At 37.8% G+C, this 23,067-nt stretch overlaps 1 protein-coding gene across 1 annotated transcript; it reads right to left on the bottom strand.

Moving 5' to 3' along the window:
- Positions 1-783: 783 nt before the first annotated feature.
- On the bottom strand, positions 784-22,393 carry LOC139745541 (sorting nexin-2-like). Its single transcript, XM_071655932.1, has 14 exons — positions 22,294-22,393; positions 19,870-19,918; positions 19,034-19,245; positions 15,406-15,475; positions 13,969-14,012; positions 13,209-13,350; positions 11,851-12,011; positions 10,305-10,418; positions 6,548-6,641; positions 4,386-4,591; positions 3,742-3,885; positions 2,975-3,055; positions 1,858-1,929; positions 784-1,221 (listed from the first exon to the last, which is right to left on the bottom strand). The coding sequence occupies exons 1-14, from the start codon at positions 22,369-22,371 to the stop codon at positions 1,171-1,173; spliced, it is 1,518 nt and encodes a 505-aa protein (XP_071512033.1). The 5' UTR covers positions 22,372-22,393; the 3' UTR covers positions 784-1,170.
- Between the last annotated feature and the right edge of the window lie 674 nt (positions 22,394-23,067).

Raw genomic sequence — 23,067 nt, 5'->3', positions numbered from 1 at the left:
TATCCATTCATGATGGGGGTTTTAGAAGACATTTTATTCAAAAAGTTAGCATGCTGGTGAGTGAATTAAGTGGTGTATGCAAGAAATGGAACACGATAGAGAGCACTTGCGGACAGCTACAGTCTTGGAATGGGCACTCCTCAATTACAGGTGAACATAGGTCACGTTCTCCCTCCAAAAGTTATCAACATCTTAAAAAACAACTATTAAACTGACTTGCTACTCTTTTAGATTAGATATGAAAGTGAGCTTCAGGTTTTCTGTTCTATTTTTCCTCCCAAACGTCAGGCTATGAATATGTGATCCACCTAACAGTCATAGCATATACAGTTTCTTGGCATATAACAACCTCAATGCAATAATCTATGACTGTTGTAGAAGAAGACACATAACAGTGCCAAGTGTTTCCACAATTACATGACATATTGTTACCACACTATTTTGTGACCAAACAGTATCACCAACTTGAAGGCGAAATGTGTGACATACTAATACTAGTAATTCTTTATTCAGTGATTCACATTTATTCCACAAAATACACATCTTTTCATTGGATCATGCACATTCAGAGCAGATCTAATTTTTCCTCTACATTACAGAAACTTGAAGGCAAAATACCACACATTATTTTAACAGGTAATATAGACAACTTGTGTGAATGTGGAAGGTACCATAGCTACTTTTAGAAAAATGGAGGGGGAAAAAAGACTATATTTGAAATCAAACTCGTAAATAAAAGATGCAAGAATATAGTTATCTTTCAATGCTGATATATACATAGGATATGTTTTCTGTTATTTTCTTCCACAGCAATTTCACAGAAATGATTTTCAAGAGTTACGGTACAAGTAATCAATGTCCCTTTCCTGGAATCATTCTACAAAGACACATGTAATTCTATTGGAAACATTTTTCTTTTTGCAACCTGTCTTTGATACATTGGTGATGGTAAAGTGAGGTGTTTTTTTTTTCTGCACTGCGCAGTCCTTGAAAACACTGCTGTGAGCATTATATTACTCACTATGATGGCAATCCCACCCCCTTCCCTCCCCCATGAAAGAAATGGATGTGTCCAGTTTCGCTCCCATCCACTTTGTGCAAAGTTGTCTCTGGCTTCTTCCATTACGAAAGAAGGGTGTGCACAACTCGGCCTCGCCAGGTGGGACTCAATCATGCGATGGCTGTGGCTTCAGGGAGGAAAGCTTCCCAATATTGGATGAGCTGGAGATGAATTTAACAGACAAAGAGAAAAAAAGAGTTTACAGTAGGAGAAAGCTGTACTGGGCCAAATTATATCAAACTACTTTGTTATTTGCATTGTAACAAAATGATAAATGTTTTGTCACATAGAACATCCATCAATTCGAAATGCCCCAGTAAACTGTGAACAGACAGAACAAATGAAGCACGGGCTGCAGAAATTCAGTATCACAGACTATGGTAGATATGAGACTTCATGTTGGGAGATCATTCCGTGAAGGAAGCAAAACTCACGTTTTGGGTTGATATAGCAGTTGTAACCCATTCTCCTTAAAACTTATCATTGTAAAGTTCTTGCATTTCACACATGCTTGATGTGACAAGTCAAGTTTTCAATTCAGTAGGGATTGCATGCACTTCAATGGCAGGCTTGTTGGCTAATGACATTATAACCTTTTCTAATTTTAAAGATCTGTGCTTAACTTTAACATCAGCACATGAAAATATATGAGCAGCTTTAAAATTCCATCAATTCTGCATCTAGCCTGATTTTGAGAAAGCACCTATTATTTTAGTGCTCTACTTCACACTATTTCATCAAGCTAAAATTTGAACATGCTGTGGAGCTGCTCCTCCAGACCAATCTGAACCACCTACCTGTTGCTGATGGTTCATCAGTGATTCGAGGTACTTGATGACCACTGTACGGAAATCACGCACACGGTTGCTCTGAGGATGCAAGCAAACAGAAAAGACTTGTTACTTTTGGAGTGAAAACAAAGCTAATTCACATCATTCAAGTCATAAAATCAGGTGTGACTGACATGGGTGAATGTCATATTCAGAGTCTAATAGAATTCTCAATTCTACATTTTATCCATACCTAGTACTAAATAAAGTTGCTGATGACAGGTCAAATTACAACTAGGTACATGAATATTACATGGGTTAGTGAAAGAAAAGTACATTCATGGAAGATTGCAAACCCCATCAGTTCACCTCTGGACTTGGCAGCTGTAACATTCCTCAATAGCATATAAAAATACTTTTCATAGTGTAAACGTGGAAATTTTCTCTGTGTTGGAATTTTATCCCTTTTGCGCAACCAGAAACTTGCCGAAAGTAAAAGCATGCAAATATTCTTGCTTGCTATATGCTCCAGTATATGTCAATTTCTTGATTCTGCGAAATCAAAAATACTTGAAAGCGCGAAAAATTACTCACACCTAAAATATCCACCTTTACAGAACATGTACTCTACATGTTCTCTCCCATGCTAGTCATCATCTTTTTAAGGCATCTAGGTGACATAGTTGAAGCTAGTACTCAAGAAGTATATGAAGATATCATGTTAAGTGGATATGTCATGCAATCTTCAGGCATCAAGAACAATCCTCAATGGATTGACAATTGCACAACTTGGATGCAGAAACTCGGCCAAAGCAAAAACCTGGTACAAAAACACTATACTGTAACAGTTCTGGTCTGACGAAATTGACTTGCATTCCGAGGAACACACACACTAAATGAATGTTCCCTCTGGTACCCCAAGTCTTCAATTACATGACTCTGATTTCAATTCATTGAAAAATCAAGAGCATGTGTTTAAAAGTCTTCATAACATCACATGTCAGCCTTCAAGCATAGCATGTTGGGCCCAGATTTCTGTAAATGGACGCTCTCTGTAAATAACAGCAAAATTTACTAAAATGTTTACTGTACATCACTTAATGAGTTTCGGCACAGCTGATGGATTGGTTCATGGCAGCCTTACCTCAAACCTCTTGATCTCTCTTCGTAGTGTTTTGGAAACCGTTTCAAAGTCTTCCTGACCTTTCACCTCCTTATTTGTCCACTGCAGGAGAGAGAGAGAGAGAAAAAAAAAACATCAATAGAATTTTGAACACTACTAACAGCCACACAAAGTGTTGGTTGACAGTCATCTCTTTTATCACACAGTCAACTGCCATCTGCCATTTGGTATACTAACCTTTCAAAAAATGGCAGGGCCATACAGAGATAATGATAGATTTTAGAGCACTACTGCTGAACTTCCCCTGCTCATATCGCACTCTCTCTTATTTTATTTCCCTTTTAGCAATACGGAAAGGGACTTCCAATAAAATAAATGCTACAATCATCCTCTAAGGCATTCTTTCTGATGGACTCATCTTCAGTACTTTTTTTAAAAACTTTATGAAAGCATAAATCCCAAAGCGCTCTACATGCAAATATGACTACATTATACATGAGTATTTATGATATTTGTTCAGAAAGGCTTCATCACAGATTGTATCTCTCCTTTCGAAACAGAATTTTAAAAAAAAGAAAAAAAAGGGAAAAAATCACATCCCTGGAAAGTTACACATGTACAAATGAATCACTTGTATTCAGATACGTAGTGTGAAAACAAATATTTTGAATTATTTCACTATTACACTTACATTGAAAGTACTTATACAGTTTGTATTCATCTCAATTTTTTTGTTTGTGTACTGAAAGAAAGGAAAAATGAACAAACAAACAAACAAAAAAACTTACATCTTTGATTTCTTCCTGGACTTGCTGAAGCTTCTCAGGTTTGCCGCTGACCTTGAGCTTGGCCTCCAAATCTCGCTTCTTGGACAGCGTTGTCTGGGCATTCTGCCATGTCAGGTAAGATTTCTCACGCTCACGGAATGCCTCCTAGGATTTATAAATATGAGTGAGGTTGGATTCAGTCACACAGAAATATGGTACATGTTTACTTTGGATTTAAAAAAAATGAAATAGATAAAAGAAATGGTAGAAATACACAGCTTTCTTTCATGAGGAAGACTTATTTGATCCTCTGGTCAAGAAATTACACATAATTATGAATTATATATAACCATATAAATATATAAATATAACATTCAGAAAAGAGAACACATAAAATAACCTTTGGACAACTGCAGTGATAATAACTTACAACAATAATGATAAATATTGTAAAATGACAATGTTGTAGGATCATACTAAATGCAAGAATACTCTTTGCTGAAAAAGATAAATCATACTTTACTAGACAGAAATCAAGCAGAATATTTCATGCACTGTTGGCCCCTCTTTACATAACAAAATAAAATCCCCTAAAAGAAGGTGCAGGTATGAACCAAATGGAAGCTACATGTATGCAAATTTTAAAAGGATAGCCTTATACTCACCCTCACTGCTGCAAGAAGTCCAATGTAGTCCTTGAGGAGCTCTGAGAGTACATAGAAGTCTGTGGCAGCCTGGTTGCTATGCAACGCCTCAATCTTCTCCTCCGTCTCAGCTAGTTGGGAGATGGCCCGGGAGAGGGCAGTATGCTCCTCCGAGTTGCCCAGCATGGCTGCACTCTTGGCAAAGCTTGAGGTGGTGCTGGCCAGCTCTGATAGAAATGGAGAAAGGGAGAGGGGAATATCACAAATTAAGTAATCATACATTGTAACAGTACTCCTCTCAGCATAGAAAAGGGCTAAATACTGTATACTGACTGCTCTTTTAATTTCCACATCTCTATATATGACAGCATGAAACAAACGATACACACTGGCATAACCCCTGGTGACCTTTGGTTTAAGTTTAGAAATATATACACGTATGTTGTCTTCACTGGAGCATCAACAATGTTAAAATGTGTCTTAATTGCTTTGGAGAGACTGCTCAATCTAGCTATATATATCTCCTGCCCTTGCTTCTTCCCATTCCTCCCAAGCTCTTGATGAGATACTAATAATAGTGACAGGTTAAAGCCATCCTTAATAATAATCAAGGTGCGGCAAGAAATTAACCACACGCAGTGTATGGAACAAGAAAACTAGAGCTACTGTGTAGAAAGAGAGGGCATGACTCTACACAAAACCAAGATTGAACAGGTATACATTAAAGGGTGTGTACAGTTCTGGTCGAGGTGTAGATTTAGCTTTTAACATTTTGCGAGATATTCAGAAACCACTCTATGAGATGTCAAAGAGCATGCAGTTCTAAGGGGCATCAAAAGTTTATTTGATGAAAATCGGTTTTGAAATGGCTGAGATATCCAAACACAAGGTGAAACAAAGAGATCCTAATAAAGTTGTGGCATGTCGCCTTTTATTATTAGCACTTTTTTGGATATCTCAGCCATTTGAAAACCAATTTTCATCAAATAAACATTGAATCCTTCTTACAATTACATGCTCTTTCATATTTTTAAAGAGGCTTCTCATTATCTCACTTAGGAATGTTCAAAACATGAATCCCTACCTCAACCAGTACTGTACAGTCCCTTTAAGTCTGATATTGATAGACAAAAGGGGAAAAAAAAAAATCAGATTTGCTAGGATGTTCATTTCCAAGCAATGGTGCCAAGGACAAGAACACATTCAAACTCCATCAGTAAAAGCAGAGTGTACATCTCTCACAACAATTTTGACTGTCCTGAAAATACAGAGAGTTTCTTGCTCTGCACTTTATTCTGTACACATCTCTGTACCTCAGTCAAACGGCCTGATGGTGTCCATTCAGGTACTAGTAAGACTTTCTTATAGCATGTGGGCACACATTCTGTTCAAATGTGACCCGCTACAACAAAAGGATCCTAAAGTCGCTGATGGCTGAGCCGAGAAAATCGAGATTGAAGTCACACCATCATAATTGGTCAAAACAATCAGATTTCTATTTTTGGCATAATTTTGTAGACTAATGTTTTGTCTATCATCTGGCGAAATTTCAAAGCTAAATGATCAAAGGAAAGGCAAGAAATCAGCGTTTTTGTGGGCCATGATTTTCTGACTTTCAACGTAACAGAGACATGTCCGAAGATTTGGATTTAGTGCCGCAGCTAGACTCCGCCCCTAGCAACGAGGGAATGATCTTATTGGTCAGTGCGTGGCATCCTGATTACTGATTGGTCGCGCGTAGACCGCTGGTGTTAAGCTTGAATGAACATTGCGAAGGTCTCTAGGAGCACGCCTTCGATTGTCAAGCGGTGAAAACTGTCTCGCCTCCACTTGATCATGATAGCATTGGTAGGAAAACTTTGAAGGCGTTTTTCTCGAAACTCTGATTTCCTCAACCACTTGACATGCGCTAATAAAATCATAGGTATCTCTGCAACCGAGTACTTTTATGAGTTGTGTTATATATGAAATTAAAGTAGAAGAGTAAGGGAATAATGTCATGCCATTTTCAGAAAAATGTCCTCCTCCGACTTTCGGATCCTTTTGTTGTAGCGGGTCACAAATGTTTACAGGGATTTTGATTTCCCAATTCCATGCATGCCTGTAATTCAGATGGATTTTTTCCCCCCATTTAGTTAAACCTGGCATATCAGGATCAGAAAAGTTGGATGAACTCTTCTCACCTTTCCGTCCAGTGACCATGCTCTCTACACTGGTATGAAGCTTCTTTAGCTGTGCGTCCAGGCTGTCAATCATGTGCTGCTTCTCTTCAAACCACTAACAATTGAAACCATGAAACATAAACACAGTTACAGATTATACTAAATAAAATCTAAAGTAATATTTAAATTCTATCAGAGAGCTCTTTTCATTCATACAGTACATTGACAAAGCTTAACCCTAACTAGGCCGGGCTATTTAGGTAGTTGATAGAGCCGGGGGGGAGGGCCTCCCAGGCCCCCCCTCCAGATCTCGGCCGTCGACCGCGCGATCGCAACGAAAATTGGCACACACATTGCCTATGATGTAATCTAAAATACCATGAAGTTAATTTTTCAAAAAATCATCATTTATGCTAAATTATGCTAATTTCTGCATGATGATGCATAAAATCAGACTATTTGGTATAAATCACACAAAAAAGCTCAAAACAGGCACATTTTTTGTGTAAATATTCTTTTTAGTGTCCTTAGCAAAAGTAATTAAAAAAGATTGTGATATCAGAAAAAATTCTTAAGTATTTTATTGTTTTTTGAATTTCTTATGTATTTCTTTGTTTTTTCGACTTTATGTTTTTCATTGTTTTTTCGATGAAATTTGTCCGCGACATCGCTCCGAATAAGAAAATTTGTTATTCATTTTGATTTTAATCAATAAAACACCCAAATAATCATGCTTTTATGAAATTTGCCAGTAAGCACAGTTTGCATTGAAATTGTACACGAATTAACGTTTTTGAGCAATTTTTGGTCTGACATGCATGTACATATTTATGGGTAACTTCGGAACCGCGCGCCCGGGCGTTGCAAATTTGGTGTCAAAAGATGCAGGAGACTCGAAAGAAAAAAGTCATGAAACGTCGCGGCGATAGCTTTTTGCGATTGCGATACATCGCGCGGAACGTTGAGGGGGGCCTCAGAGGCCCCCCCCCCCGGCCTAGTTAGGGTTAAGCTTTAGCATAGCCACAAATAAAGCACTCCCTAAGAGTCTACCTTGATTAAAGATGACCATGAATAAGGTTCTTAAGAGAGGAATAAATCCTTCAGTCTGAAAACTTAGAATATCCTTTTGAAAAACTCATGGGACACAACTTGCATAACATTGTGATGTTCACACGATCATAATTATCTACTGTATTCTGCTCCTTTGTATTGTGCTAGCTTCAACAGCTATTTGTTCATGTGTGACCTTCCTACGTAATTCTGCTGAATGCAGCTCTTCAACAGATAATGCATTGTAAAACAGTGGACATTTTTAAAGATCAAACTCTGGAAAACAGTGAGGAAAGTTTTTCTTCAATTCACAAAGAAAATTCAACATATTTCCATTTTTCTCGCATAACAAAAGAACACTCAACTTCTCTCTTTCAGAAGGCAGGGGGAATAATATTACCCTTAACATACATCAGTAGCAAGTCGAAGAAATGTGCACTTTATTCAAATAGTAAAGTTTTGTGAAATTCTCTTTTTATTTTCCTTATATGTTACCCTGCACCACAAAAGAAACAAAAAGTCGCCAGACATGGATTTTTAGTTAAGGGTAGATTCTGAAAGAGCAGACTCTAAGCTTTAAAATGATGTATAACTCAATTAAAATGGATTCTCTTAACCTATACACACTCTTCACACTCTGGAAAGTGTTAACTGAGAAAATAGGCTCTGAAGTACAGGGTCTATTCAAGTGCTTAATCTTTACTAAGCCGTGCTACCTGTGCCATGACTGGGACATAAACATGATGTTAACCACTGTATAGCACCAATAATTAAGGGATTATCAGATTAAGCTGAAATTGAGCATGGTGTACTACCACATTCTGACCATGATAAACGCCAACTTTCAGAGCAGTAGCATCATCCTTTCAAGAGTTGAAAGTGAAGAGGGTGCAAAGGATTTTCAAGAAATAAAAGGTGGCTCTAAGAAAAACCTGATCACAATACTCTACCAAAAAAAGGGTTGTAGAAAAACTGCTGAAAAACCCACTTTCCCATTCCCCATTCAATTTATGATCCCCCACTCAGGAATAATGTAGAAGAAGAATAGCTCTTTCAGAAAATATGGAAAACTAAACATTGACCCGGTTCACCCATTTCACCCTTCTTGAGTTCTCACGTAAAATCAAGGGGTGCGACTTTTTGTTTGTTTTGTGATGCACGGTCACATATAGTTGTACGCATGTGACATCATACACTGTATTAGTCTCCTCATCCAGCAGTGACTGCGCAGATACTGAAAATATTCATAACTTTTGAACAGATTGTCCGAATTTCCTCAAAATTTCACTGATGTGTTCTACTAATATTGCTGCATTCTCTCAATCCTAATGTTTATGAAGGTGGACTTGTCTTAATAAATTAACTATGCTAATTTATGCATGAATTTTAAAAAATGGCTGTAAATTGGTAATTAAAGGTCCAAAACTGCTAATTTTTGGTTAAGGTACTGTATACGCTATAATTTTCGCGTACATAAATTTTCGCGAATTGCCGCCGTCACACATTTTCGCGAGTGGTTAAATTCGCGATTGGGGGACCAGAGAAAATATGAAGTGGCAAAGAAAGTGTGAATTTTCAACTTACTAGCAAATAAGGATGATACTCGTTATACACTGCATGAAAAAACTTACCAAACTCTGCGAACTATAAGTTAGATTTCAACATTTTTGAAGTGGTTAAGTCCATCGCGCTAGATTTCTGACGAGTGGTCCCCTTGCCATAATGGATTGGCTCTCTACAGTATTCGTAAGTAGACGTAGACGTGTTTAAATATGTACGTACACAAGCTTAGCCAGTATATGTTGGTCTGTTTGGTAAGCCATGACATGGTATACTAGTACTGAAATGTTCGTATCATCAAGGCAAGGGATTCATTTTGGAAGGTAATATTTTTGCGTGTTGACTGTTGTTAATTTCGCGAATAGCTCCCGACTCGCGAAATTCGCGAAAATAAAACCCCCGCGAAATATATAGCGTATACAGTACTCTGTGTAGGATTCTTACTGAGTGTACATTAAAAAAACGGCGGCATCAAACTTTTTTTCTTATGTATTTTATTGTTTTTAAAATTTCTTATATATTTCATTGTTTTCGACTTTTGGTTTTTTTATTGTTTTCTTTTTTATGGACATCATCGGCAACACTATTTTGATCATAAAGAACATGAAATTAATTGATTTTGATGAGTAAAAGTAAGTTAATAAGCAAGGCATACTAACACCCTAAAAAATGTGTATCCCATGCATGCTTAATATACACTCTCTTGTTTTAGTCCATGGAATAAATTTCAATCGTTGATTTGATTTTAAACTACTCACTTTGAAGTCAATGACATAATTATCAAAACTTTGTTGCATACAGTTGTACTTCTAGGTAAATGTTTTGACAAAGAACCAAATAGCATCTCTTTCTACGACACAGTCTATTCAAATACACCCAAAGTAAAATGTACGTTATAGGCGATTATCAAAATGCTAAGTAGACTTTAGCACTCAAAGAGTACAGACATCTGCCAAGCAGCTCATTTCCACCTGCAGGATCCCTACATTGACCAAGATCAACAACAAAGTGCAATCATTTGTTCCTTTTGTCATTTTCAACTTTTCTTGAAAAGCTGCAGACAGAAAAACAAACTAGTGGTAGCAAAAACATAACCTCCCTAGAAGAGGTAATAAATACAAATTCAACATAATCCATAAACACAAAATTTCCTCTAGAGCAAGCTTGCCTGATCGGATTCGTTCATCCTTGAGACGACCTTGGAGGCGCTGTCAACCACCTTGGTGAAAGCTCTCATGACTCCAGCCCCACTCAGAGCCGACGTACTGGTGGCCTTGGGCAGCTGGGGATCACAAAGAGTAGAGAAAAGAGATATCACTTGATCCACACACCACATCAACTGAACAGAGACTTCTGGGTCTCTCCAAAAGGAACTTACAGCTTACAAGCTGGACTATTTAATAGGCTCCCTCGTAATATTATGTTCTCTCTCCCTCTTTCTGAGCCTAAATAATTTTCTTATCTTACTTGTGTATAGTGTACTTGTCTACACAGGCTAATGTATGCTATGTTTTCCTCCTCTATTATGTCGGCCACTGTGTTTGACACAGGAATATGTACAACATTTCAGATATTTTCTCAGTAACATACAAACAAGTGATAAAGATCAAATATGGTGTTTGATAATAACAGCAAACCATTTCTGGTATTACTAAGCCACATGGTACTTTACATACTTACACTTAGATATCTTGACTATTGTCTACATGTTACCCTACATTTAAACCTTTACAATATAGTGGACTCCCATTACAACGAACTCCTTGAGACTGCCATTTTTCTTTCGTTATATCGAAGTTTCGTTATCACTGAACAAATAAACAATGAAACTACATAGAGTTGATAATGCTGCGGCCTGAATTGTTACTTCGTTGTAACTGGAATTTTGGTATAACGGGAGTACACTATATCCAATTCATCTAAAAACAATTCACATAAGATTCATTATGATCAAATATCACTAAAATTCTTTGCATTTTAAATGAGTGGAAAGGCTTTCATGAAAAAAGTCATGTGGCATTGTTGGTTTTTTTTCCTTTCCTTTTTTTGCTGAGTGGCTTTGGCACATACACAGCTCCTACATGTACATGCAAGTTTTCATTGGTTTTACCATATTCCTTGCATTTCAAAGTGTCTTGCTGTACATTGGACTGAGACTGCTCTTTGGCAAACTTCCACCTACATATAGACCTGGACCGTATAGTCATGTCTTCAATGAAGTTTGTCACTCTAAGTGACTACATTATCAGCATACTTCCTGATGAACTCTACACTAATGACAGAAAAATAGCACTGTGTGTGTGGTTTTTTTTTTTTTTACATAGCATGGGAACACTTTCTTACAACAACGCTGCACAATGGCACTGGTCTGTCGGTCCATGACCAGTAACAGGAATGGACCAGTAAATGAAAAAATGGGTACCTACCGGCCCGACCAACAGGTCACACAAGAAGAAAAAAAAATGGGTTAGTGTGCAGCCCTGCCTACAACATTATCAACTCACATTCCAATCTAGTAATTCACTAGCTTCAAACATTTTGTAACATTCTAACACTTGTAATCTACATAAATCTCAATTGGCAAATATAATTTCACAATCAGGGAAAGTTTCACATCATTTGCCTGGACATGAAGAAATAATATCCCCCCACCCCCTGGGAGCCTCCTCCAAAATCCAGGACACTTGGTAGCTATGCATTCCAGTATGACTTACATCATCCTTCTCAAGGAACTCTCTGAAGTCAGAGTCGGTGTAGAGGATGGGGTGAGCCGCAGTGCGATTGAGGAACCGCTCCAGCGCCGCCCTCCTCTTCCCGATAAACTCCATGGAGTTGGTCTGTTCCTGCGACTTGGACATCTTCACTTTGGTCATTCCTGGAAGCAAAGAAGCAAAGATACTCGCTATTTAAAGTTTGGCTGTGCTTGGTAGTTTCTCAGCTTCTTTAAAGGACAAGTTCACCTTCATAAACATAAGGATTGAGAAAATGCAACAATATTAGTAGAACACATCAGTGAAAGTTTGAGGAAAATTGGACAATCGATGCAAAAGTTATGAATTTTTTAAATTTTTGTGTTGGAACCGCTGGATGAGGAGACTACTACAGCTTGTGAGTCACATGCGTACAACAGTATAAAGAAAATGTAAAAGAAAATTCAACATATTTTCACTTTTTTCGCATAATAAAAGAGCACTTGACTTGCCTCTTTCTAAAGGCAGGGGGAAAAATATTACCCATAACATTTGTCGGTAACGAGTCAGGGGAATGTGTACTTTTTTCAAAAGATGGAATTTTGTGAAATTCTCTTTATATTTTCCTTATATTGTTGTACGCATGTGACATCTAAGTTATTCATACACTGCAGTAGTCTTCTCATCCAGCGGGTACTGCACAAAAACTTCAAAAATTCATAACTTTTGAACGGATTGTCTGATTTTCCTCAAACTTTCAATGATGTGTTCTACTAATATTGCTACATTTTCTCAATCCTTATGTTTATGAAGGTGAACTTGTCCTTTAAGGTCACTGGGTGAATGGCAGGGTTTTTGTGGCATGCTGATACTATTCAGCTCCCATATTGTTTAAACATCAAGTGCATACACAGACAGTGCAATAAGCTACAAATTGTATCAAGTTTCTTCGTAGTGTAATTTGTTATGCGACGCAATTTTGAATAAGGATGCAAATTTCCCACTATCAAGCATACAATCATGACTCTGATTCCCCATTTACCTTGTAACCTTATCCTGCCTTATGTACAATCAACATTTTGATCCCATCTAAAAAATGAACAAATAAATAAATTAAATAAAAATCTCATTTCCCTTGGCATTTCAGAGATGCATTCACTTTGCACTCTCACCAAATTTTTACATCTAAATCCAAGCAGATATACCTGAATACCCAACATTCAAAAATTGCCAGACTTGAGACAAAGACAGCCACAAATAAATGATGCTAATGTGTTCATCACATCACATAACGACCTATTCGATATTTATGTGCGCCACTATGTTATTTCTGTGCTCTTGTGTTGGTATAGTATCATGAAATACCAACTTTGTGAACTGACCTACGACACTCTTCTCTGGAGCTGGGGGTACAATGCGACCTTTGCATGTGTGCTTCTCAACCAGTTTCTGGTGAAGGCCAAGGAAATCGCTGAAGCGCCTTGTGACACACATCTCCTTGCCTTTGAATGATGGGTCATTAGTCTACCAGGTAGAAGATATAGCAAAAATTACAGAACAATGGTGATCAACATTTCCACAGAGGATGAATGTCACTCTCGTAGCAATACAAGTGCATTAACATTGCCTACATCTATATACATTGAAGTGTCTAAACATAATGAAATACTGGCCAATGCCTCTAAATACATTGTACCAATGATTTCTTAAAAGAACTTCTACTTTACATTCAAATTTTCTTTGTAAGTCCTCTCCCAAACTTATCATCATATAGTGGGTACAGATTCAATTGTGTTGAAAATCTCCATTTCTTATGCTTTTTCCCCCTCAATTTCGACGTTGTATTTCTTGCTGTCTCATGTATTTTGCAGCAAAGCAATTTAAGCTATAGATTTGTCTTTTTAGCCACCACTATACTATAATTGCTGAACATAGAAGAAATGATGTTTCAGTATGCACTATATTCAGCCGATGTAACACGGCAAACTGTTCAGTAAAATAAATGGTATGACGTGATTGGTATGCATATGCTAAAACGCTAGTTACAATGTGGAGCCTGCATGCTTAGTCGCGATACAAGTATGTAATATGAACACATGGAATACATGCATAATGAACATAAATCACATGTGGCGCCCTTACCTTTGTGGTAACCTTATAAGCCATATATGCACTCATTCCATCACCTGTAAACAAGCAAAACAAACATGTGTCCTCAAGTAGTCACACATAAACTGTATGCAGCGCACTGCTGAACAGCTCATTGCAGATTGCAGGCTATATCTGGGGAAGTGTGTAATATAGTGGCTCATTACTAGTTACACAAACTTTCAAAAGTTAACCTTGGATGCAGATTTGATGGAGCTATTGCTAAGTGTGACATGTATTCAAACCAATTTACATTTGAAACAATTAATTCTTTATGGTCTTCAGCTGAAAATGTGTTGTTATTGACTGAGTGAATTTATTAATTCAGATCTGGACTAATATGCAGGAATGCATGAAAAGGGATGATCAGACACTAATTATCAAAAGATCACTGTACTTTCTCAAAGAAAAATAGTGATGTCACACTGTTCTAAAAACTGGATGAAGCGCTCTGTATACTTGGCACAGTGAGGGTCATGCCTTTTGAAAGCCTATGAATTCATCATGGATTAAATAGTTAAGAATCCCACAACATGTTGCACAAATCAAAGACAAGTGTCATGTTGTGAAAAAGGAAATGTGCAATTTGAGATATTCAATCACATTTTGGGGGGTCATTTTGTGTGCAAAGTAATATAGGTTATTATATGTGAGATACAAAAGGCACATGACCACGTGTGACATTATGGGGGGGGGGGCTCTCAAAACAGTGTCAGATGACACACTACATTTTGAACAGTTTTTACTCAACTTTCCTATAGCTCCTTCAACATCATTCAGATTATTGATCTGTTTTCATATACCAAGATGACAGCCAAGTATACATGTACTTAATCATCCTGATGATATCTAATACCTGGTACACATACATACATTGTACCTTGTGTGTCCCTTTCTCAAGAGTTCCCTACTATACAAGGACACCTTCTTACATGTTACCCCCAACTTCTAAAAAGTATCAATACTATGTCGCCAATCATCATGCATATATAACACCAGATGGGTATTAGAAGGCCACTTTCCTGAAGTAGAACTCATTTAGGCAAGAAAATATGAAAAGGCACTTGCCATGTAAGAGCCTTCTCACACAGCCCTTTAAGGATACATGAGAGAAACAGTTCTTGTAATGCCAAATCAAGATTTCACAAACCCTCGCAATGATTAATTCTCATGAACTAAGTTTGAGTCACAATGCTCTGACTGTGGTATACGGGTTTAGTTTCACATCAAACTACGTACACTGCAAGTTTATATCACGTTCAAATCTAAAGCATAAAAAACATCTAAGCTGTGATATGATCTTGATATTAGCACACCCGACTTAAGCTTAAATTGTTGCACTACATTTACTCCCTTACAGGGGGAAACAATTATAACTACTTACAAAGGTGGGGATATATTATAAGATGGATTGAATATGACGGTACTTACCCATCTTCTGTGGTTCTGTTATGGTAATTTCTAGGTCAAATTTATCCCTGCTCTCATCGTCATCCACTTCCTGCATAATACAAAAAGTACATCAGAATAAAATAAAGATTGGTCCCAAAGTACACATGCAAGTAGATGTCATCAAATAGCAAGAACTGTTTCCTTTCCGAAATGAGTCATGCTAAGACTCACTGAGAAACCTGCTCCATATGGAGATGAATGGCTGTGAATGAATAATAAAATAATGTGTTTATAGGAGACATTGATGTTTGCTTGAACAGGAAAATGTGTGGATTTTTTTTTAATATATATTATTAGCATCAGCTTTGAGGTATCTTTATCTGGAGCATAAGTATAAAATCTTCACAATTTGGATTCATTATATTCAGAAAACAACACAATTGATATGAAATATAGCATACATTTGTATTTACTCATACTTCTGCTCAAATACAACATTGGAGAAATACAGTTAGCTTGACTGTTTAAGTCAATGTGTTGGTGCTTATTGGCAGCATATCTTATTAAACTACATTTGGAAAAGCCACTTTGTCAAGGAAATTATGATTAGTTCTCAAACCAAACATGTTTTAGAGAAGATTGCACACACACAACAAAGCTTCCTAAAGGAACAAACAAGGTGCCTGTTAGTCCTACTGTGTTAGTTGCACTGGCAGTTCCTATACCACCAGATTCAGGCATTTAATGGGAGTGAAATGGGACTGTATGATTGAAGTTATGGTCCTTGCATTAAATGCATGCAGTACTCTTTCCAAGGTTAAGGTTTGATATTACCATAAGAGTCACTGCAGGGCAACATATTCTTATCAAGTGAGATAAGTAGGATGACGAAAGTACAGTTTAAAGGGACTGTACAGTACTGGTTGAGGTCAGGGATTCATGTTTTGAACATTCCTAAGTGAGATAATGAAAAGAATCTTATGAAATATGAAAGAGCATGTAATTTTAAGAAGGATTCAACGTTTATTTGATGAAAATTGGTTTTCAAATGGCTGAGATATCCAAAAAAGTGATAATAATAAAAGGCGACATGCCACAACTTTATTAGGATCTCTTTGTTTCACCTTGTTTTTGGATATCTCAGCCATTTCAAAACCGATTTTCATCAAATAAACTTTTGATACCCCTTAGAATTGCATGCTCTTTGACATCTTATAGAGAGGTTTCTGAATATCTCACAAAACGTTAAAAGCTAAATCCTCACCTCAACCAGAACTGTACACACCCTTTAAACAGTGTCTTCGCCTCATTGTGGGGTAGTGTCTTTCATTAAAGGAAATATATTCGATGCATTTCATATCTATATCATTATCATTTTTCTTTTTTTACAACAAACATCACAGCAAGCACTATAAAAACTAGAAATATCACTGAAGGTGATTAATACCCCCGCCCCGTGACGACAGTCTTACCCAAGGAATGATCTTTCCTTGATCTTCTGCCATTTAAATGCTGTTACCACGGCAACGCAGCTTCCGACACGTCCGAAAAATATGTCTTGCACATCTTCCCACCAAGACTATTGTGTGTGCCACATTTCATAAGCTTTTGTCAAAAACTGAGGAAGTAGTTCAATCCACAAGATCTTTCCTTGATCTTCCGCCATTAATATGCCGTTACCATGGCAACGCAGCTTCCGACACGTCCAAAAAATGTCTTGCACATCTTCCCACCAAGACCAATGTGTGTGCCACATTTCATGAGCTTCAGTCGAATACAGAGGAAGTAGTTCAATCCGCAAGATCTTTCCTTGATCTTCTGCCATTTATATGCCGTTACCATGGCAACGCAGCTTCCGACACGTCCGAAAAATATGTCTTCCACATCTTCCCACCAAGATCAAGGTGTGTGCCACATTTCATAAGCTTTGGTCAAAAAACTGAGGAAGTAGTTAAATCCGCAAGATCTTTCCTTGATCTTCTGCCATTAATATGCCGTTACCATGGCAACGTACTTTCGGGTACTGTCAAAAAATGCGTCTTGCACATCTACAACCAAAGGCACACATCTGTACCAAGTTTCATGGAAATTGGGCAAAAACTGAGGAAGTAGTTTGCAACACAAAATTTTCCATCATTTCGGCTCATAATATGTGAGCTGTTACCATGGCAACATACTTTTTGTCACTGTCAAGAAATGTGTCATGCTGACCTATATCCTAAGACAAACATTCAATATGAATTCCATGAGAATTGGAAGAACACTGATGAAGCAGTTTTGCCATGAAGCATTTTGCCCTATATTTTACCAATAACATGCCGTTACCATGGCAACGCACTTTTTGCCACTGCGGAAATATGTGTCTTGCACATTAACATATTCAGATGAACATCTGTACCTAATTTCATAAAAATTGATCAAAAACTGTGGGAGGAGTTCGCGACGCAAGATTTGTACCCATTTTTGCCCATAATATGCCGTTACCATGGCAACGTACTTTTGGGTACTGTCAAAAAATACGTCTTGCACATCTACAACCCAAGGCACACACCTGTGCCAAGTTTTATGGGAATCGGTTGAAAACTGAGGAAGTAGTTCACGACGCAAGATTTGCAACGGACCGACCGCCCGACCGACCGCCCGACCGGCCGACCGCCCGCTGATTCCTATATACCCCCTTCAAACTTCGTTTGGCGGGGGTATAAAAATTGTTAATTATCAACATTTCTGAAAATTTTTAGAGGAAAGTCACAGGTTAAGCATTATTCTAGAGGTCAACATAGTAATGTGTCAGATTCAAGACCACAGCACCGCAGTACTATATCCCAGAGTCACAAACTGTATTGTAACTCAGCACTAGCATGTGTTAACCATCACCATACACTCCTGCTTTGTTCCTTACACACGGCAGAGATACATTACCTTGCGTGCAAGCGGTTTCTTCTGAAGAAAGAGAGGAGAGTTGATTACAAATGTATTTGGTTTTTTTTTTCTGATGGTTTTTAATTAAGTACTGAAAGACCACTTTCTCTCAATCTAATGCTGAGTTCTATCTGATAAATTTATAAAACACTGGGGAAACTATAAGACTTCTGTACAGAGTATGTCTGAACAAGTCAGGTGGTTGCGCAGGTACTGTATACTTGTACAATATGTAAATATATTGTGCATGCTGTTTGTGTGAAAGGTACTGTAACTGTATGTTATTGTGTGACTTTGATAAATGCAACATTCTCATTGGTAATTTGGATATAATGCCACTCTATCGCGGAAGAAATGCAACGTCTCACTTCACCAACTTAACCAACAATGTAAACAGAAGCATACATTTCATGATCCTGTAAAAGGGCAAGAGAAAAGAAATATGTTATACATGTAAACTACAGTTTGGCAGAGCCCACATTTGGATTGTAATGCCACTGAAACAGGTGAAAATTGTTATGTCTAGATGCAAAGAGAGGCATGATATGGTTCATGATCTTAAAAAAGTACCAAATAAACAAACAAAAAATGGAGTGGAAGTGTCCAATATTTGGATACAGTAATGCCACTTTCAATAATCAGGTTCAAAATGCAAAGTCTAGCAATACCAACTGATGCAGATGGAAGTGCATGGTTCATGCCCCTTTGAAAGGACAGAAAACACCGGAAGAAGGGCACAACTCACATCCTCTTCCTCCATCTTGGTCTGGCTACCATCTCCATCTCCCCCAGCAGCTCCCTCCGGCTCCTTCACTGCAGCAGCGTCGGATGGCTCCGTGTCTTTGGCGAGAGGAGACGAGGGCTCCGCGTCCAGCTTGGCCGGTTCGGAATCCAGCTTGGCTGGCTGCGATGAGTCCCCTTCTGGGGGGTCATCTAGGGAAACCTCAGTTCCACCGCCTTCATACAGAATGCAAGGATCATTGACAATTTCTTGTAAGTTATGAGAATTCCTTCATTTCCCAGAATGATAGTGTGGTGACAGAATTATGTAGTTTAAACACCTGATTGATATTTCTCAACATTGTATACAGAGATCAGAAGAGATACTGTACATGTAGATATGAATATCGTTTTATAGCATCATGTAAAATGATGGGGCATCTGTATTCAAAAAGTCTGACATCTTTAGTCAAGTCCAGTAAGAACATCAAAGCCCTTATCAAGTACACACAAAAATATTCTTCTCAGTAACAAAAGTTGACACAATGAAGATCGCATAAAACACTTGTATGATTTTGAATTTGATCGGGGGGGGGGGGGGGTCCCTAGAATGATTGTAAACATCAAGAGTAATCTTTTTGTTGATCTCAATTCCATCAACACACAGTACATTAAATGCAGTATATTTACATACACGTTGTACCATGTATGTCACTTGCTGCTTTTGCTTTGGCTCAAGATATCTTATTCAGCAGTTTAACCCGTTGAGGACGAGTCCTGAGTATACTCGGGCAGGTGCCTATGGGAAATGCTTGTTGTAGCAAAATCAGCCACTCCTCAATGGGTTAATAACATACACACCTGCAAAGAGATCATCATCTTCTTCTAGAGCTGCAGGTTCTGAAGACTCCTTGAAAATTCAAAAAGGATAAAAGAAGATACAAATAATGTCCAAATTGATAAAGGAAAAGCTAGATTACATTTAGAAATGAAGTACATGTAAATGAAAATACTTTTACAGAGAAACATTTCTGTTCAAGGCCCTTCTTCCTTTTCTATTCAAAATGGGAGCGGGGGGGGGGGGGGATGACATTATGATAGAACATTGTTTCACATTTTGGTGACTGAAATTCAGAAGTTGTTCGACAATTATGACCATACAATATTTCTATAATGAAATATTTTAACTATCTAGCCTCTTTATCATCTACAATTCCATTATTGAATGCCAAAGTTGGACAATGGACAGTGTAGGACAGTGAGAATAAACATTCTAGTAGTACTATATATGTAGCACTGTATTTCTTCCTTTCTGTTACCCCCTTGACCTAAAAATCCAACAATTGCCTTTTTTGTTTTTAGTTGTTAGGTAAGTTGAACATCTAACAAACGTTATATGGCTCTATTTATACCATGATGGGTGATGGGCTACAGTGTAGATTGTATCAATTGTATCTACCTTGGCATCCTAATAATAACATAACAATAAGCATCGCATGTAAAATCACATAATTTTATACATTATTGACTATGAATTTCTACATTGATTTTATGGAGTCAGGATGTTGATTACTGTAACATAACATGTAAAAATATTTGTGTACTCTTTTTTATTTTTGTGCTATAGCATCTCTGATAGCATCTCCACAGAGATGCTATTTATAGCACAAAAATAAAAAAGAGCACAACAATATTTCTGTTCTGCCTCTAGGAAGGCTCTGGTTGCGCAAAAAGCGCAAAATTTCCACACCGCAAAAATTACCACTGTTAGTAGACACTAGTAGGGGATGGGGGAAGTAAGGAAGTCTTTTCCCATTTGGAACCCTACCATTATTACGTCAATATGACAACACTACTAACGTTACACAAGTACAAAATTGCAGACACTAATGTACGTTACAACAGTTCCACTCATTTGGAATACAGGACAAAACCTATAATCATGATAGTGTGGCAATGACAGTGACAATGAATTTTATTTCTTAAAACGCCCCTCCCGGGGCATGGAAGAAATAGAATCAGTATAAAACACACAATAAAAAAGATAAAATCTTTGGCAGTCACAACACATAAAATTTGAATACAATATTATAACATGAAAAAAAGTTTAGGCGGATAGGCCTATAAATTAGTATAATCAATATAATATCGGCAAGATTTAACAACAAATAGAGCACACTGGGTGATTTCAAGTTCGGTGCTAGTGCTAGTGCTAGTGCTAGCCCCCGAATAACAGCGTTAAATCGAGCTCCAACACCGACGGTCAGATTAACGAGGCGATACCGATCAAAATTATCGATCACCAGCACTAGGTGGTGTTGGAATCACAGCACCGCGAGCTCCGCGAGAATTGCGCGACGAAAAAAGTGATTGCGCGTGATTACAGTCAAATATTAAAAGATGTAGCCAAAATTGCTTAGTTTTAGGGACATAGTGGGGAAGAAATATTAAAATGCCACAAATTTCATCCACTCCCCAAAATACAACTATCTTAATTTTGCTCCCAGGCTCAGATTTATGAAGCCATGTCGAGAGTGTTCGTGTACGTTACGTGGGCGACCACTGCATTAGCATAGACTTTGCACGTAAAACGTGCATCTATTAATTATGGACGTGAATATGAGTCTCGCAAGGCAACGCTAACACCAGCACCGAACTTGAAATGACGAAAATGTTGAAATCCCTAGGGGCTAGTGTTAGTCAATGGCGAAAAAGCACGTAAATCGCTAACACAATCGGCGGAGCTCGGTTCAGCAGACGACATTCAACACCGAGCCCAGCACCAGCAACCGGAAATACGTCATAATTTTGAGGTCAACTCCCAACACCGACGTGATTTCAAGTTTGGTTTTATCGCCGGTGCTAGTGCTGAGATAGCACTAGCACTAGCACTAGCACCGAACTTGAAATCACCCACTGTGTCAACTGAACTGACACACTTCACAGTTTTGGCACTACTAAAAATGATTCTAGTCAAACTTCGACATAATTATCTTACAAAATCTGGACAAATTCTTCCGACTTTTTAATACTCCTAACACACAGTTAACGTTAGTTTGTCTAACGTTACTAACCACTACTTATGCACCAGCAGCGCAGCTCTGCCAGTTGCAGTAGATTATAGCAATAATGATTCACCTCATCATTCACAGACACAGTCAAACTGCACTCCACTGCACTTCACTTCGCACCGCGCACCTCAACATATTGTTTTACAAACGCACATACATTCCTTACAATCTCATAATTTCAAAAGGTTGCTATTACTGGTTATCGTTTTCAAACCTTGTTTGTTTCTGCCACTTTTTCTTCACTCTTTTCGTCGTCGTCGAAAAGGGGAGGAGGTTCCCTGTCGTCAGCCATGTTGCTCACGAGTATGTGACAATTCTACAAGAACAAGGCAAGATTGGGGGCGTTGTCTAATTACAGTCGTCCTGTACAAATACTTGATTAAATTGGATTAGAAAATGTACCATTCGTACTCGCATGAATACTCCACTTCAGTGCAATAAAAGAAATATTATGAGCACATGAAGGTGCATATATATTGAATTCAAAATCAAATGATGGAGATATGGTTTAAATTATGTGTCAGATGAGACTACACAACACTTCTGTGTACTGTATGTGTGTGTGCCTCACCTTTAGTGCAGAAACGCGTGCTGCTGCTGTGTAATGCGTGTCTGTGTGGAAATCCGATAGTTATCCATCGCGAAGATGCCGTACCAGTCGGCCTTCAAATTGTCGGCCTTTATTAAAACACATCGGCACTGCTAAAACGTAGTGACATTTGAATCAAAAGCCTTTGCCAGACGAATGCGTGATAACACGGGGATGAATAGGCCCAATAGTAGCAAACTGTTTGAAGAGTCTGAATTAGAAAAATACAGGCCCCTTAATTATGTAACAATTTCAAATATTTGAGATTAAAGCTGCTGGAAAAGAAGGAAAATAATGAAAACATTTGTGATAAATTATTTATTGTCGGCAGACCTTATAGAATGCAGTATCATTGAAAAATTCTATTTTTCTTTCTTTGATGATGACATTACTTTAACC

Source organism: Diadema antillarum, unplaced genomic scaffold (genome assembly GCF_040938485.1).
Source record: "Diadema antillarum isolate AM-2024a unplaced genomic scaffold, OU_Dant_1.0 seq00001274_RagTag, whole genome shotgun sequence".
Lineage (NCBI taxonomy): Eukaryota > Metazoa > Echinodermata > Echinoidea > Diadematoida > Diadematidae > Diadema > Diadema antillarum.
Note: the sequence above shows the minus strand (reverse complement) of the source record. Positions and strands in the feature narration are given on the sequence as shown.

Coding starts and splice junctions, on each gene's coding strand:
- LOC139745541 (XM_071655932.1), bottom strand. CDS start 22,371: ATGGCTGACGACAGGGAACCTCCTCCCCTTTTCGACGACGACGAAAAG. Junction 19,246..19,869: donor AGATGATGATCTCTTTGCAG/GTGTGTATGTTA, acceptor TTCTGTATGAAG/GCGGTGGAACTGAGGTTTCC. Junction 3,056..3,741: donor TCCAGGAAGAAATCAAAGAT/GTAAGTTTTTTT, acceptor TCTCTCCTGCAG/TGGACAAATAAGGAGGTGAA.